Source organism: Rhipicephalus sanguineus, chromosome 2, assembly GCF_013339695.2.
Source record: "Rhipicephalus sanguineus isolate Rsan-2018 chromosome 2, BIME_Rsan_1.4, whole genome shotgun sequence".
NCBI lineage: Eukaryota > Metazoa > Arthropoda > Arachnida > Ixodida > Ixodidae > Rhipicephalus > Rhipicephalus sanguineus.
Window position 1 is genome coordinate 10279273 of NC_051177.1, and position 16057 is coordinate 10295329.

Here is a 16057-nt window from a genome sequence, read left to right on the forward strand (position 1 = left end):
CACTGGCTCTAATACCCCACTCACATGGGCATGCTACAGGTGCTTTGGGCTTGAGGAACATGGAGGTTTCAAAGGAACTTTAGTTTATGTGAGATGTATCTGTGCTACATGGTTTCTGCTGAAGCTTTCATCTGGGCCGACAATCGAACGGTTGTATATCCACAGCCAATTGGCAGCATAGGAAACTGGTGTCGCAACACTGCTGGTGCCACCAAATGGCTCTTTGCTGCTTTGATCACCTTGGCTGCCAACGCATTTTCCATTATTGCTGCTCAGGGCAGAGTGGAAAAGATTAGCTGCAATTTTCTTTTTATTGAAATAAGTGAAGGAGTTGTTGTCACCATTGCTTGGTGACGGCTACCCCTTTCCACATAGTTGTTAGGACAAAAAAATATGAAACAAAAATAATATATACATATATACAGTCCTACAAGTTAAAAAGCTCAACAGAGCACACATATCGCAGTGCAGTCTTTCAATATAGTCTGCTCAGTAACCATCACAAATATTGGTGTCTTCAAAAAAACATTGCCTTGCGGTTTATCCTAGACGGCCATGGGCCTAGTATTTTCGCCGACGTTCGCTCAGAGTCCAACGTGTGGAGCTCCTGCTTGAGTCGCTGTCTATGTGTGTCATGCGTGGGACAGTCAAGCAACAGATGATGAACATCCTCATCATCGTGGCCGCACGAACATGTTGACGATGATGCACGCTGAATCCGAAATAAGAATTGCTTTGTGTAAGCAGTTCCGAGTCTTAGGCGATGAATGAGTGTGTCGATACGTCTTGGGAGCTGGGGGTCTAATTGGCACTCAAGGTTAGGGTACAAGACCGATTCCTTTGTGCTGTCTGAGAACCAGGTGGATAAGCATAATTCATGTCTTGCTCTTTGTAAAATTCAGTGTATGTCGCATTGGGATATAGGAATGAGGCGAGTTTGTATGTAATGATGAGCGGCTTTTGCCAACTCATATGCCATTTCATTTCCCTTGATTCCGCAGTGACTGGTAACCCACTGAAATGCCACGTGATGACCTGACTTCGTAGCTTCTGAAAGCTCTTTTAAGATTGCGTATACTATACGTATATCTATTTTTTCTGAAGTGGCATTTTCCACGCACGCAAGAGCCACCAGGGAATCCGTGATTACGACCCACCTTCTGAGCGTCGTTGACAGTTTAATAAAGCTGATGGCTAGCAAAATGGCTGCAAGCTCCGATATTGTTGAAGAGGAAAGATGACCCAGCCGACATGCGTATTCTTCATGTAACTCCGGAATGATGAATGCTGATGTCACAGTCTCTTTGTTGACGGAGCCATCAGTGTACACATGAGTACAGCCTTGGTACCTGTCAAATAGGTGATGTGTAGCCAACTGCAGTGCGGCAACGGCTGGTACATTATGTTTACTGCAAAGTCCTTCTATTAACGTTTCAATAGTTGGTAGCTCTAGCAAACAGGGCGGGTAGTTTAAGTCCGGTGGCCAATGCGTCGACGCAGGAAACCGTGAAATGTGCTGTTGGTACACACGGTGTATTTGCGTTCCGGGACGGTTCTCAATTTGTGATATGAGTGGATGCGAAGGGTGTTGCGTGACTAGGCGGAAGAGGTGCTGACAGGTCTCCACATTTTGAATCACATTAAAGTTGGGTTCTCGTGCCTCTGCTAATATCAGGGAACTTGATGTTGCCTGTGGAACCCCCAGACATATGCGCAGGCTTCGTGCTTGTTTTTGATGTGAAATAATTTCCAAGGCGGTGCTGTTTCCAAGACACTTATGAGATCAGAAATTGGTATGCTAGGGTAAAGAGCGACACCGGTTGTCTCACCCAATTGGCTTCTAGATCTGCTCTTCATATCGTCAAGAAATCTCAATGCGTATGCTGACTCATTGCATAAAAGTACAAATCTTTCCACACTTAGCGCTGTATGACAAAACTAGGCCTACCGCTCACAGCCCAGATGAAAGTTCCATTTCAAGCTGAAATATTGATCCAGAAATCTTTCCGCATGGAAAGACTTCTGATTCGATAATATAGCTGTAGCACTGTAATTCATCTCAATGTGGGTGAACATCCAGCTGGATAATATGGCCGAATTCCAGCCGAAAACTGACAAAATTCCAGCTATATATTCATCTACTTGGAGCTTAATTGTGAGGTGATTTGTTTGTTGTGTTTGTGATGTATGACATGTTTGTTTCTCATGAAGGCATAGTTTTACTGACTATGTTCTTGTGAATTGAAGCAAGGTGTTTCAAAGATTGTTTTGTTGTTATTGATGAGGATACAGTCTTGGATGTTGGCAGAGCTTATGCACTGCTAGCTCATTCGTCCCATGTATCTTCAATTGTCACGTGCAGGAGCATGCAGCACTGCACGTTAGATCGAATGCCGAATCGTTCCGTACGTCATTAGTGGTCGCTGTGGCGCAGTTCTTGCTGGGCTGCCAGTTGTGTGGTATCGAAGTCACTCAGTTCCTACTGTTGAACTTTTTGAAGAGTGCAGCAAGCAGCCAAGTCAAAGATATAACTAAAATGCATTGGTGCGAAGCAGCTTATCACAACATTGCAAATGACACTGATATGCTGCCCCTACAGTGCTTGTGCCGGCAGGCTATGTGGAATTTTTGGTGCATATTTTATCAGTATATTAGTAATCAGCACAGTTTTTAGTGTTCCTGTGGGAACAAGAGTATTCCCTTAAAAGTCTCAGAGGACAACAAAAGTGAGTTAAAGCATTTCATGACTCACGCTCAAGTTTATGATGAAAACTGACTCCTTGCCCCATTGTCCTCCCCCATTGTGTAGCTTCAAGCGTGCAACAGATCTCCGCTTGTTCTGGGCAGATTAAAAAAATTTTTGCTCGTGAGGAAATAAATGATGGGATTATTGGATGATTATTGAAAAAAGTGTTTCAGGACCTTTTAATGACATTGCAGATGCTCGAGTGGGCTCCACGGTGACCACCATCACAGCCAACGATGTGGACACGCACCCAGTGCTGCGCTACTCTTTGGCTGAGCCACGTGGCACCTTTGTGGTGGACCACTTCTCGGGTCGCCTGCTACTGGCCGAAGCGCTAGACTACGAGCAGCAGCGCGAGTATCAGCTGCGGCTGCATGTCTCCGACACGGCACACGTCGCCGAGACCCTGGTGACCATCCGTGTGCTGGACACCAACGACCACGCACCTCGCTTCTTGCAGCCATTTTACAACGTGAGTTTGCTGTCTACCTCTTGTAGGGCAATGTAGCTTCTCTTTTCACCCAATTCTGGTGTTTTACAGTCGTTTTACAAACGAAAACAAATGCTCTTAGAAGAAAGCATGTCCCTTGTTATACTCTTAGACTGCTTGCAGGGATAAAGCAAGCCAGTAACTAATCCAAAAATAAATAGAAAAAGCAACACTTATTGAAAATCCCGCATCAACCGCAGATCACACTGGCAACAGTGAGCGTGACATCACATGCATACCTGGTACTGGATTTCAACCATTTCTTATGTTTATACACGTGACGGGAAAATCTCCCTGAAATGAAAATTTCTGTGCATGATCTGGCCACATTAACAAAAATCCAACCCAATCCGATCCAGGCTTTTTGCAAACCCATTGCATATAGCATTATGTAAACCAATTTAGGAGGCGTTGATGAAAACATGCAGTAGAATTTTGGTGATACGAAACCAACTGATACGAATACGTGAAATTCCCCAGCCGAATTCCACTGTGTCCAATGGACCAAAATCCGGATGTTCCATACACTTTTCCACGTTGCAGCGGGTGATGCAAACTTAAGTACCGAAACAGTCGAGTGATGGCCAAGAACAGCATGCTAGAAGCTTTGTAAGTACGCGCGCGGCCAGTGCACACAAACTGTGGTTATCGTTTGCCACAACCAATGCGGACAAAACCGTGGCTGCTCTTGACACGATCATGTATGGCGACGACGAAACTGACGGAACTCCGAAAGTGCATGCGCGTCCAACTCTCACCTAGTCAAAACAACGCTGCTTTCTGCAAACACTGCGAACAAAACCGCGACAGATGCAATCACAGATAGCAACAAACGACGTAGTTTTTAAGGCATGTGCACGGCCAGTGCACGCGGATTGGAAACAGAACTACCTTTTTCCTACCCACCGCGCACGAAACCGCGGTCACTATCGACGCAATCATTGACAGTGACTACGAGCTCCGAAGGTACGCAGCTAATGCAGTGGTAGATTAAAGGCAATAAAGTCGAAAAAAGGCCCGAAGCATTTCGGCGTTCCTGTTGATCTTCACTTATGACTATGGTGGAACGGACTTTAGCACTTAGTTTTCACTTGGCCTCGAGTGAAGCTTTGACAAAGCGTGCTTTCGCGGAAGACATAAGCGAGTTTTTTGGACAGAAATAAATGTTGTGTGCGTATATCTTGGTTTGAATGCAGATATTCCTAGTTTTTTGATTACACGAAATTTCAGGCAATATGAATATTTTGCTCCCCCTTGTGATTCGTATCACAGAGATTCAACTAGTTGGGAAACCTTACCTACATTGCTTGTTTGGCACTCTAAGCCATTATAATACTGAATCGCCGATTCACCAATGGTTACGCTTATGGGGCTGTTCGGGACTGCCAATTCAGAAATCTCCCGGATTCAGATTCTTTGAACTAGGCAAGTATTATGCATACGGGGCTGTGACAGGCCACCAGCCAGTCATGAACCACCGGTGTTGTAGACATTACCAAAATAAAAAAACTAAATACGTTACTTGTTACGCTAACAAAAAAGGGAATGCGTTAACGCCCTACGTTACCTACAAAAAAAAGTAACGTGTTAATGTTACTGTTACCGAAAAAAAGTAATGAACGTTACTTCTGCCATTACTCAATGTTCAGAAATTTTAATCAGTGCACCGTCATTGCCCAGAATAACCCACAACCCGGAATAACAATTTAATGAAGCTCATATTTATATCCGCCATAAAATTTCAGGCCCAAACAATGATTTTAGCTGAAATGGTGATATAATAAGAATACTACATTTAGTTGAAATACTGACATAACGGGAATACTTTGCACAAGTGTGCTGGACTTTAGCAATATGTCACGTATCTCGGGAGCACTTGCAATGTGTGATGGAGTTGGGAGAGAGAGCGAGGCCGGAGACCGTGGCGTCACGACAAACACACTTTTATCACACAACCCTGCAAACAAAAAGTTAACACACTACAAATTTACAATCGGAAGTAGCATATGAAAAGGTGACGCTATAGCGCGCAATCACTAACAAATCGCAAAGCCTACAAGCTATGCTTAACTACTCCGGACTCCAAAGTCTGGCCACTATGGCGCCTCAGTCTCGCTACGCGAATCGAACGTTCTTACGGTTCGTGTTGCCCGTCGCCTTGATTCGGTGCGAAGATCGACGCCCGGCCTCGTCGTCGCCGCAGCTGTCGACGTCTTGGGTTCGTCGTCGTCGATCCGCCGCGTCGCTAGTCTTCCTCGTCGCCGGTCCTCCGGCCCTTCGTCGAGAACATCTGTCTCGTCCAGTTAGGCCTAACTCCTGGCCTCCCCTTGGTGCCACCGGGTCGAACTGTCGACGTGGCTCTCCGGTGATTGTCGGTGGGTCGCCGTCGTCTTGCCGAGCTGTGGTAGTGCTGCAGGTGCCACGAGAACTGCGTGCTGAGGCTGCCGCAAGCCCAGGACGCCTCGCTCGGTAGACACCGAGGTCGACGGCCACCCTGCCGGGGCATGCACCACGCTGCCTCCAGAACTCAGCCCTGCTGCTCTCGTCGCGGGTGCGACGCTGGCTTGCACCACCTTGCTCCTCGACAACTCCACCGAACAATGCCCAACTCTTCCTCTGTGGTCCCACACCTCAGCTCAGGTCGCGTGGCACGCGCCTTTCTCCGGCCAATGGCTTGCGTCGACGTGGCAGGGGGTGCACACCATCGGGTACTTTTCCATTCCCCGCACACCATCGACGCCTTGTGCTGTCCGGCACGCGCCCCGTGCCCCTTACTCATGACATTGGGCCCCCTTTTAAGAGTTTTTTCTTAAAAAACTGCTTTGGTCCTCCTCTTCAGGGTTATGGCCCTCTGCTCTCGTGATAGTGTCTTATAGCTTGTGCTCCTCTTTCCTTGCTTGACTTATGCACACCTTCACTTCCCCACTTTGTCACGCACTTTCACTCACAATTTACTTCACCGCACATAGTTCATACAACACCACTATCATTAGTTCTACACACCACATGTTCATTGTCCAGAACACTATAATCTACCATATGCGATACTACACAATGTCACAATCGGTCGCTTCATTGGTGACTATTCACAAAGTGCTTGACATCTTTCTGTATACCTGGCCAAAATGCCTCCTTCGTCACTTCCCTACGCAGGTTCTGTGCATCTCTGAACCCATTCGCATACCACTGCTCTAAAATGGCCCGTCTATAACATGCGGGCACCATCAGTTGTCTAATTAGTGTCCCTCTTTTCCAAAACTTATGGAAAATTAACTCCTTGACTGATTCGTAGGACACTCCGTCTCTACATCCCTCTCTGGTTGGTTTACGGCCAATCCTATCTATCGCGTGCCTCAGAGTTCTGTCCCTCCTCTGTTCATTTGAGAACTCCTCAGAGGTTACACCTACACACTCCAACATTGGCACTCTATCCTTGCCTCGTGCCTCGCTATTCCCACTTCCCCTACTAGCTTCAGTGTTCTCGGGGCTTCTAGTTACCTGTTTCCTGTGTTTCGCATAGTTCTCACGCTGTACTGGGTCATCCACCCTTTTTACCCCTGGCCTATTTCCCAATATCACATCATAGATGGGATCTTCCATACACTTTGCTGTGAGTACCCCTACGAAATAAGGAGTATCTAACCTTATTTTCGCCTCGGGTAACTCCTTCTTGGATCCATCTACAAAGACCACTGTGCCTATTCTCCCCGTGAAATCCTTTTTATTCACCAGACTTCTCCTCACTAACACAGTATCCGCTCCTGAGTCCCTCAGCACCGTTACCCGTTTGCCGTTTACTTTACCTTCCACAACTGGCATATTAACACCTTCCGACCTATCTATCACTGCACCAACTACCTCTTCCTTCCCTTCTGACCTCACTGCACACGCAGTATGTTCTACCGGTCTATTCCTACACTCGTTCGCTTTGTGCCCTCTTTTCTGACACAATTGGCAGATAACGTGGGATTCTTGTTGACTAGTGCTTGTGCGGCAGTGCATAGCTATATGCCCTAGTCGATTGCACAAGAAACACCGCTGCTGTGCCCTTTGTTTACCCATTGGGGCCTCACTGTTGCTCTCTTCTTTCTTGAGATCGTCTCTGTCGCCTTTTTCTAAGTTCCTTAGACCCTGAGCCTCCACGAACTGGTCTGCCTGCTTTGCCATCTCCTCTACTGTGCTTAGCTTCCTCTCTTTCAAAAATACGGCTAAGTTTTTGCTGCACCTGTTGAGGAATTGCTCAGCAACCATTCTGTCGCGGACCCCTTCATATGTCTTTTCTGTCTCGGACAGCTCTATCCAGCGATCAAAATAGTTAGCTAGCCGACACGCAAACTGCTTGCCAGTTTCTGAATCCTCGGGCTTACATGTTCGGAACTTTTCGCGAAAACCCTCGGCAGTTAGCCGAAACCTCTCCAATAAAGTCTTCTTTACTATGTCATAGTCTAGAGACTCTTGAGCTGGCATGCGACCAAACACACTCAAGGCCTCTCCCACGAGACACAGACTCAAGGCATTTGCCCACTCGCTTCTCTCCCAGCCTTGCCCTACGGCGATTCTCTCAAAACGATGCAAATAGGCATCGAGGTCGTCCCTTCGCTCATCGAAGGGTGCCATCAGCTTACGCGGGCAAATTTGTCTAGGCCTGGGAGTAGGCGAGTTGGCCGACGCTGACGTGGGAGTACTCGCGTTACTAGGGTCGCCGCGCGGACAAGCGTTCACCTCGGCTAGCTTCAGCTTAAGCTCGAGGATCTCCTTCTCGCGCTCGTGCTGTTCACGCGCACGCTCCTTCTCGCGCTCGTACTCCGCTTCGCGTGCCCGTTCTTGCAGCGCGAGCTCCTTGTCATGCTCCTTTTGAGCGACCTCAAAAAACCTCTTCGTCTCCTCCTTATCCATCCCTACGTCTTTGGCCACGGCCGCCAACTTCTCCCAATCCATCCTTGCAACCCCCGACGATACGTGACTGGGCCCAACGCTGGAAAAATCCTGGCACAGGCTCGCCACTTATTATGTCACGTATCTCGGGAGCGCTTGCAATGTGTGATGGAGTTGGGAGAGAGAGCGAGGCCGGAGACCGTGGCGTCACGACAAACACACTTTTATCACACAACCCTGCAAACAAAAAGTTAACACACTACAAATTTACAATCGGAAGTAGCATATGAAAAGGTGACGCTATAGCGCGCAATCACTAACAAATCGCAAAGCCTACAAGCTATGCTTAACTACTCCGGACTCCAAAGTCTGGCCACTATGGCGCCTCAGTCTCTCTATCTGCAGGATAGAACAGGTCCGGCAGCAAATACACCAAACCAATAGTTAGAGACTTATTGTGCCAGATCCGGATTTCCCGTTTGATCGCCCGTTACAAAGGGCAGGGCAACAATATCATCATCATCTACGCGAATCGAACGTTCTTGCGGTTCGTGTTGCCCGTCGCCTTGATTCGGTGCGAAAATCGACGCCCGGCCTCGTCGTCGCCGCTGGTGTCGACGTCTTGGGGTCGTCGTCGTCGATCCGCCGCGTCGCTAGTCTTCCTCGTCGCCGGTCCTCCGGCCCTTCGTCGAGAACATCTGTCTCGTCCAGTTAGGCCTAACTCCTGGCCTCCCCTTGGTGCCACCGGGTCGAACTGTCGACGTGGCTCTCCGGTGATTGTCGGTGGGTCGCCGTCGTCTTGCCGAGCTGTGGTAGTGCTGCAGGTGCCACGAGAACTGCGTGCTGAGGCTGCCGCAAGCCCAGGACGCCTCGCTCGGTAGACCCCGAGGTCGACGGCCACCCTCCCGGGGCATGCACCACGTTGCCTCCAGAACTCAGCCAAGGGAGTGACATGTCCATAGAGCCAATGGGGACGAAGTTTGGACACGATGGTAGCGCCGTCTGGATTCTAACGGTAGTTGCAAAAACAATTAAAAATGTTATCTTGCTCTCAACAGAAAAAGCTTTTATCATATTTCACATGCAATTTAGTTTTAAGAACTATGAATATTGTTTGTAGATTTTTTAGCTGTGTATAAAATGAAATACGTTTCAAACGCACAAGGGCGCTTTGATATGGCGGCGGGCGTTCCGCATAGCAGACGATGCCGTCGTCGTCTGCTTCTGCGTCGCCGCTGTCCCCCCGCTCGCTCCGGCAGCCCCCTCTCCGCCCTCCCTGAATTTCTCTCGTTTCCATAACGTACACTGTAGTCAATTACTCATTAGGTACTCACAAGTATCTTACATACTTACTTTAGTAGGGTAGTGCTGCCGCATACAGGTCGAGCGAAATGACAACGCTGATCACACAAACTTGCTGCAATAAATTATTTTATTGCGACTGCATCAATGTTTACACAAAACGAACGACACGTAAGTAGCGTTTTAGCATGTATACCAGCGAATAACATGCATGCATAAGCATTTATATGCAAAGAAGGTACGTACTACGCATAGCCCCACCACAGATGTCCGGAGCACAGAAGCTGCCCAGCGTTGGATGATAAATACACCGAACTGCACGAAGCCTTCGCTGGTATAAGAAAGGTATACCGCTAAAGTCTCTGCACTTCTGCTGCTCAAGATGTCGCACCACTTCATTCACAGTATTCAGCAAACTGTCTATAACTGATATGAACATATACGCGTCCCTTGCACGGCCACCAGTGCTACCAGTGCGGCGTGACTGTTTGTTTTCTGGTTTGCGCTGCCACCAAAAGTGCGTCACTTTCAAATCTTTTTAGCCTTCGTGCTATACACGCTTCTGGCAGCCTAAAATTAAATGAGAAACGGTTTTTCATGCATATTGATCTGAAGTCTTACAAATAAAATCGGCGAAAAAAAGGCTTTGATGGCGTTTCGATTACCGCTACCGGCGGTGCGCTGTCGTCGTTTCGATGGGGGCGACACCTGAGGGCCCGGCCGCGAAGCTCGCATCATGCCACCGGCTTGACTCAGCCCTGCTGCTCTCGTCACGGGTGCGACGCTGGCTTGCACCACCTTGCTCCTCGACAACTCCACCGAACAATGGGGCTTTTCGATTTTCGGACTTCTGGCAGCTTTCTGGCAGCCAGAGATAGCCAGAGGGTCAGCCAGCTAGTTCCGGTCGGGACAGGAAACAGCGTCTTGGTCACGTGTGTGGGAAGCCCGAGACAACCCGAAGCTGCCCCAAGATTACAAAATCGAACGCTGGGACAGCCAGCCTAAACGTAAACAAACGCTACCGCCGTGGCAGCAAACGAAACTTTGTGCCGCGTGCGCGTTGGTTTTTCTGCATTGCCCGCTTGAAAATATGTGGCTAGGTTTGCTGAAGAGCTGAAGTGATATTCTCGAGCATACGGATTTGGGATACGATCACGTACGTTCGCAAAATCGTGCGCAACTCACCCCGTCCGCGAACAAAACAGCCAGCTGGCGCACGGCGCCACGAAAGCGATGCAAGGTGAGCTGCCGCGCCGCTAACGGCTCAACCAGCTCACGTCTGCTTAGTACGTGTAACAGTCGCTGCACAACACGACGCGAAAATCTCGCGAAAGTGATCGTGTCCCCAAAAGAGCTCGAGGATCTATCGCGTACTACGTCGCACACACGCGTTGACCAGCTTGCGTTTTGTCATAACTTGAGACGTGCGGCGGTATGGGTACCATGAGTGCGTGTTATATCTAAAATAAACTTCCGTGTGACGCGTCTTGGACTCGTTTTGGCAGATGTTGCCTGAGCCTCTTTTCCAGTCCTAAGTGGCACTCCAAAAATCTCATGTACTAGCTCAGCTTTTATTTGAGCTACTAGGTGATAACCGCGTACATACTGCATGGAATTATTACTAAGAGGTGGAAAAAGACAGAGCCGACGATGAAATAAGCAACAAAATGATGTATACATTTCTGAATTCATCTTCGTTTTTTCACATCGACGCATCGTAGCATAACATTATACCATACCTCATGTACTGGCCCATAGATCGAAGTACGCTCGCACGCCGTTCGCGACCAACGAGCATCACACAAAAAACAACGTCGCGATCGCTTTTATTCAATCAGTGCATTTTATCAACATCGATGACCTAGTTGAAATAGTTAAGTTCTGACGGGGTTCACGCACGCAAACATACGACGGAGCGAAATATATCGATCACAATCGTCTCAGCTAAATGCACATAAAGCACACAAAACACCACAATCGAATACTACTACGAAAAAATAAACTCGAAAGGGGTCTCCATGCGTTCGTACGAACGTGTACATAACTTTTGGCGACCCTCGGGCTCCCCGCGGGTCTCCAGAACCGTCCAACCCGAGAAAAACGAACGCCAACCGGAAGTGCGCCGCGGGGGGGTCGGAGCAACCCGAGAAAAACGAGCACGCTCTGGCTGGCTCTGGCAGCCCGCGGGTAGCCAGAAGTGGAAAATCGAAGAGCCCCAATGCCCAACTCTTCCTCTGTGGTCCCCCACCTCAGCTCGGGTCGCGTGGCACACGCCTTTCTCCGGCCAATAGCTTGCGTCGACGTGGCGGGGGTGCACACCATCGGGTACTTTTCCATTCCCCGCACACCATCGACGCCTTGTGCTGTCCGGCACGCGCCCCGTGCCCCTTTACTCATGACACAATATTGTAGTGGCCTAAAGTTAACTGTATAGTTCCATGTAATGGCTTATAACTGTGTGGCACATGGTAAAGCCATTTCTCGGTGACATTAAACAGAAAATGAGATTTCATCAGCAACGCTTTCTAGAAGGAAAACCTGCTTGGTCTCTCTACAAATTTACGGTAATTCTGACGGTGTGCTTCTACTAACTCACGCAAAAATGTTCCAAAAGCCGGGTGAGTTCATGATTCTAAAATATTTACTTCCGACTTGACGCAACAAAAACATAACAAAATTACATAGACGTTTCGCCACCTATGCGGGTGGCATCCTCAGTATACACTGGCACCAACCGAGCGGAGGTCGCCCAGTCCACGGTTAGTCGCATATGTCCCCATAAATGTCCAGTAGGGGGTCGCGGTTGCTGTTGCAAGCCGAATTGGTCGCGACGGATGAACCACGATTCCAGGAGCCAGCATGGTCGCACTGTTGATGTCGAAGGTATGCCCTGTTGTTCAGCAGTGTTCGACAAGCTCTGTCTTGGAACACGTGGCATGGGTGGCATTAGCGACGTCCCCTTTGTGTTCCCTGAGCCTCGTGGATCGTTTCCTGCCTGTTTCGCCGATGTAAGTAGCATCACAATCTCTGTATTGTACTTTGTAGACGACCCACGCCGCTTTGATCGTTCGCATGTGTGCGGTCTTTGGGCTTAGCGAACATGTGTCCCAAGGTGTAATGAGGCTGAAAAACAGTTTCTATGTGCATCGGCTGCAAGGCTTTCCAAACAGAGTCGGATATACCTTGAACGTAAGGAATAGACACAATGGACATCATCTTTTCTCATGGCACCCTTCTCGTTCCTTTTCGCATGCGCTTCTGGGTGTCGTTAATAAACGTCCTGGGATAATGCCGTCGTTCCAGTGCACCAACCACGTTTTCCACTTCATGTAGCCGCAGCTGCTGATTAGAGCACACCGCATCACAGTGTGACAAGAAAGTCCTCACGACGGACCGTTTGTGTTCGGTCGAGGCAAGTAGAAGCTTGCCTCGCTCCTACTAACTCACGAAACACGTGCGCATATTTTGTATAAATAAATGCTTAAATTGCATAGTTCCGGGAAAAATGTTTTCAACACAAATAACTTTTGCCCCTCGAACCTATATAATTGCCGCAAAAATTGTGAGTCTTAATGTCAAGATATTCAAGGTCAGCCTTGCTCCCTCAGGAAATCAACAGCCACAAATGTATACCTGCTCTTACTGAAAGACAGAAGCAAATTTTATTTTGGAAACAGAACTGAACTATAGTATTGCAGGGACAACTTTCTGACAATTACAACTCGGAAGAATTTAAGCAACAGCTCTATTTCAAAGCTGTCGTCAGACAGCTTGCCTCGCTTCTTAGTGAAAAGGGTAAATATGCGCTCAACGTATTAGATGATACTCCCGTTATCAATGCCTGGCAGGCTGATAACAGTCTGCCGCTGCTACAAAAGGATAGCTCTGGGAATGTGGCGCCTACAAGACAAGTGAGTCTTGTGTAAAACTCCCGGGGTAATTGGAATAAAAAGTAACTGGTAATCTGGCACCTCATGTTACAGAAAAAAGTGTACGTAAGTACGCTACCCGTTACAGTTCCGAAGTGCCTACTGCAAGTACAGTTGCAAAGTTGAACATTCTTGAAACAGCGCAGCGACGACGAAGTCAAGGTGTTCTTTTTCTTCCTTTTCTTCTTTCATATGTTTGTAATAAACATTCAGTTGCGAGTCAGCACTATGGTTTGTGGTTCCTTTTCTCTTCGTCCTCGTCCTCGTTGCGCTGTTTCAAGAATGTTCAAGTATAGTCACCAACTAGCCCAGCTTTCAATCCTCCTACAGTTGCGAAGGGCCCACTAAGCCATAATTCTTCATTTTGCGAATCAGCGAAGGGCCCACTACGCATCCATAAGGCAATACATGAACCTTTGTTGATGCTTTTGCACAGCTGATGATGATTACTTGTGTCAGAGCGCTTTGTAATGCGTGGGCCTGTAATGCGTCCGTCCGTCCGTCACATGCGCAAATGCATGACACGCCTGACAGTTCGTAATGTTCGAAATATGACTGGACAATCACTTAACCCTTTAAGACTCAGTGGTTCCAATGGAAGCATCAATTTTGTAAATCAGTCAGCAACCACCTCGTAGAAAAAAAGGTCATTTTTCGGCTACAACTCATATTTAGGATCTCCTCTACATACGCTACCAATGTGGTAGACTCAAGAAAGTGAGATCACATGTGAACAAAGAAATTACAGAAGCACTCGCGCTGTTCCTGCAATTCGCTGAGGCTGTTTCTGCTTTCACCCTACAGAGGTATATTGAATTTTGGCTATTGGGTACTATTCTATGCTATCGAAATATTTTTAAGTAAAAAGAATTCATAAAGTAATGTTGGAAATATTAAAATAATAATGAATTAAGAGAAATAATAATTAATTTTGATTAAAAAGTGTGAGGAGAGATTTTTTTTTTTTTTACTACCATGATCACATGCATCTCAAATTGCAAAAAGCCACTTGCTTGCATTGAACAGGACTAGTTCAGTCCTGAAAGGGTTAATCAGTTCGTCCATAGACTTGTGACCATTTGTATTTTATGGGGGAAGTACATGTAATGGGCAACACTGGTAGTGACATCTGATGATGTAGAACATTACCAGAGGCTCGCAAAGCTAATATTGCAGTGACTTACATGCTTTCCTTAACTGCTGATGTAAGGCCTTGCCAGTTAAATAATCATTTACTCAGATAACTGAAAATTTTTTGCTAACATATAGACCACAAGGTGTTGCTGTTAGCTGTGTCACCACCATCAAGGGCTCCAATAACGCAGACACTTCACTTGAAATTTTTAAAAATTCTTTATCAGTTTAGATAGAATTTGCTTAGTATATGTATATTTGTGTGCTGTCTTTACATATCTATTCCATGTGCTCTATTGGGAGCTGTAGACTGTTTCGCCAGCACTTGCCGTTCTCTGGCAACGTTGTGCATTCCCCGAAACTCACCCTAGAAAACTTCCTGGTTACCTTGTTTGAGCGTGATTTTAACCTGTGTTGCTGGCCACGGCTGCTTGTGTTTCGATGTTTTCCTGCTGGATAGAATTATTACGGTGAAGCGCTCGCAACTCGAGCACTGCTGTGTGGTACCCTGGATGCAGTTTGCTGATTGGGAATTTATTTGCTATCACAAGTGAAAACGGTTCTGTTTCCCGACAGATGAAGGCAGAAAGAGCGCTTGGATTGCAGTGATCAGGCAAGATAAATGGATTCCCACAAAGAGCGCATAGATTTGTTCTGCCCATTTCATCAAAGGGAAGCAAAGCTTAACAGATACTCTAATGACACAGAGCCGATGCTCAGATGCTAGTCGAAGGTCTCCAATTACAAGGAACACGTCAGACGACGCTGTCGTCTTCCACCCATGACCAATAACTGCGCTGACACCTGAAGTGGATAGCAACACGTGAAGCTGGCTAACGCTAAAAATTCATCGTAAAGGTGGAGCCTCATCAGTGATTACTGTTCGAAGCAATACTCCGAACACCAAAGCAGCTGCGTTCAGCATGAATCGCTGCATAGTGTACGTCGCGGTGCCCACGTTTCATCGTCAGTCGCAGTTACGCCATTGCATGGGTGCGAGTGGGTTTGCATGGGTGCGAGCAAATGACTCATCGTCTGTCATGTTGCCGCCAATGGACTTCGTCGCACTCTAGCTAATTTATCTTTCGGTGTGAGCGTGGATTGTAGATGTAGGCGCGTTTGCTTGAAAACTTGACTCATGAATGGTATACTCATGAGTAAACCATACTAGTTGGTGTGACTCAGCCGCACCTGACATGATCACATAATGCGTACGTCACACTGAACATTTTGGATCGCGGTCGATCCCGATCGGCACCGATCTCTATCACAATTAAGTACCCGGTGTGACATCGGTGCAGTAATAAGCGTTCTATCCTGATTTTGTGTGCCTAGGCCAAACTACATAAATATATTTGGGCGACTGTGACTGAAGGCAGGTTTTCAGCTCCAGTCGAAAAGCTGAATTGCACAACTTCTCTATCCAGCGGATCAGGCAACTCTTCGACTCACCACTGCAGTTTCTGCTTGTGCCTCTCCTGTGCGAAGTCGTCGAACCCCTTCATATAGTCACTAGACATTGCTCTAAACACATCTGAAGGAATGCGCCAGAAATAATAGAGCAACAAACTCAAACACCCG

At 47.4% G+C, this 16057-nt stretch overlaps 1 protein-coding gene across 1 annotated transcript in view; it reads left to right on the plus strand.

Moving 5' to 3' along the window:
- Window positions 1-16057, plus strand: part of LOC119382397 (protein dachsous) — a 466009-nt gene that overhangs the window by 404690 nt on the left and 45262 nt on the right. Inside the window, exon 24 of the mRNA XM_049412138.1 lies at window positions 2941-3218. Coding sequence (XP_049268095.1) covers window positions 2941-3218 — 278 coding nt within the window. The remainder of the gene's footprint in view (window positions 1-2940; window positions 3219-16057) is intronic.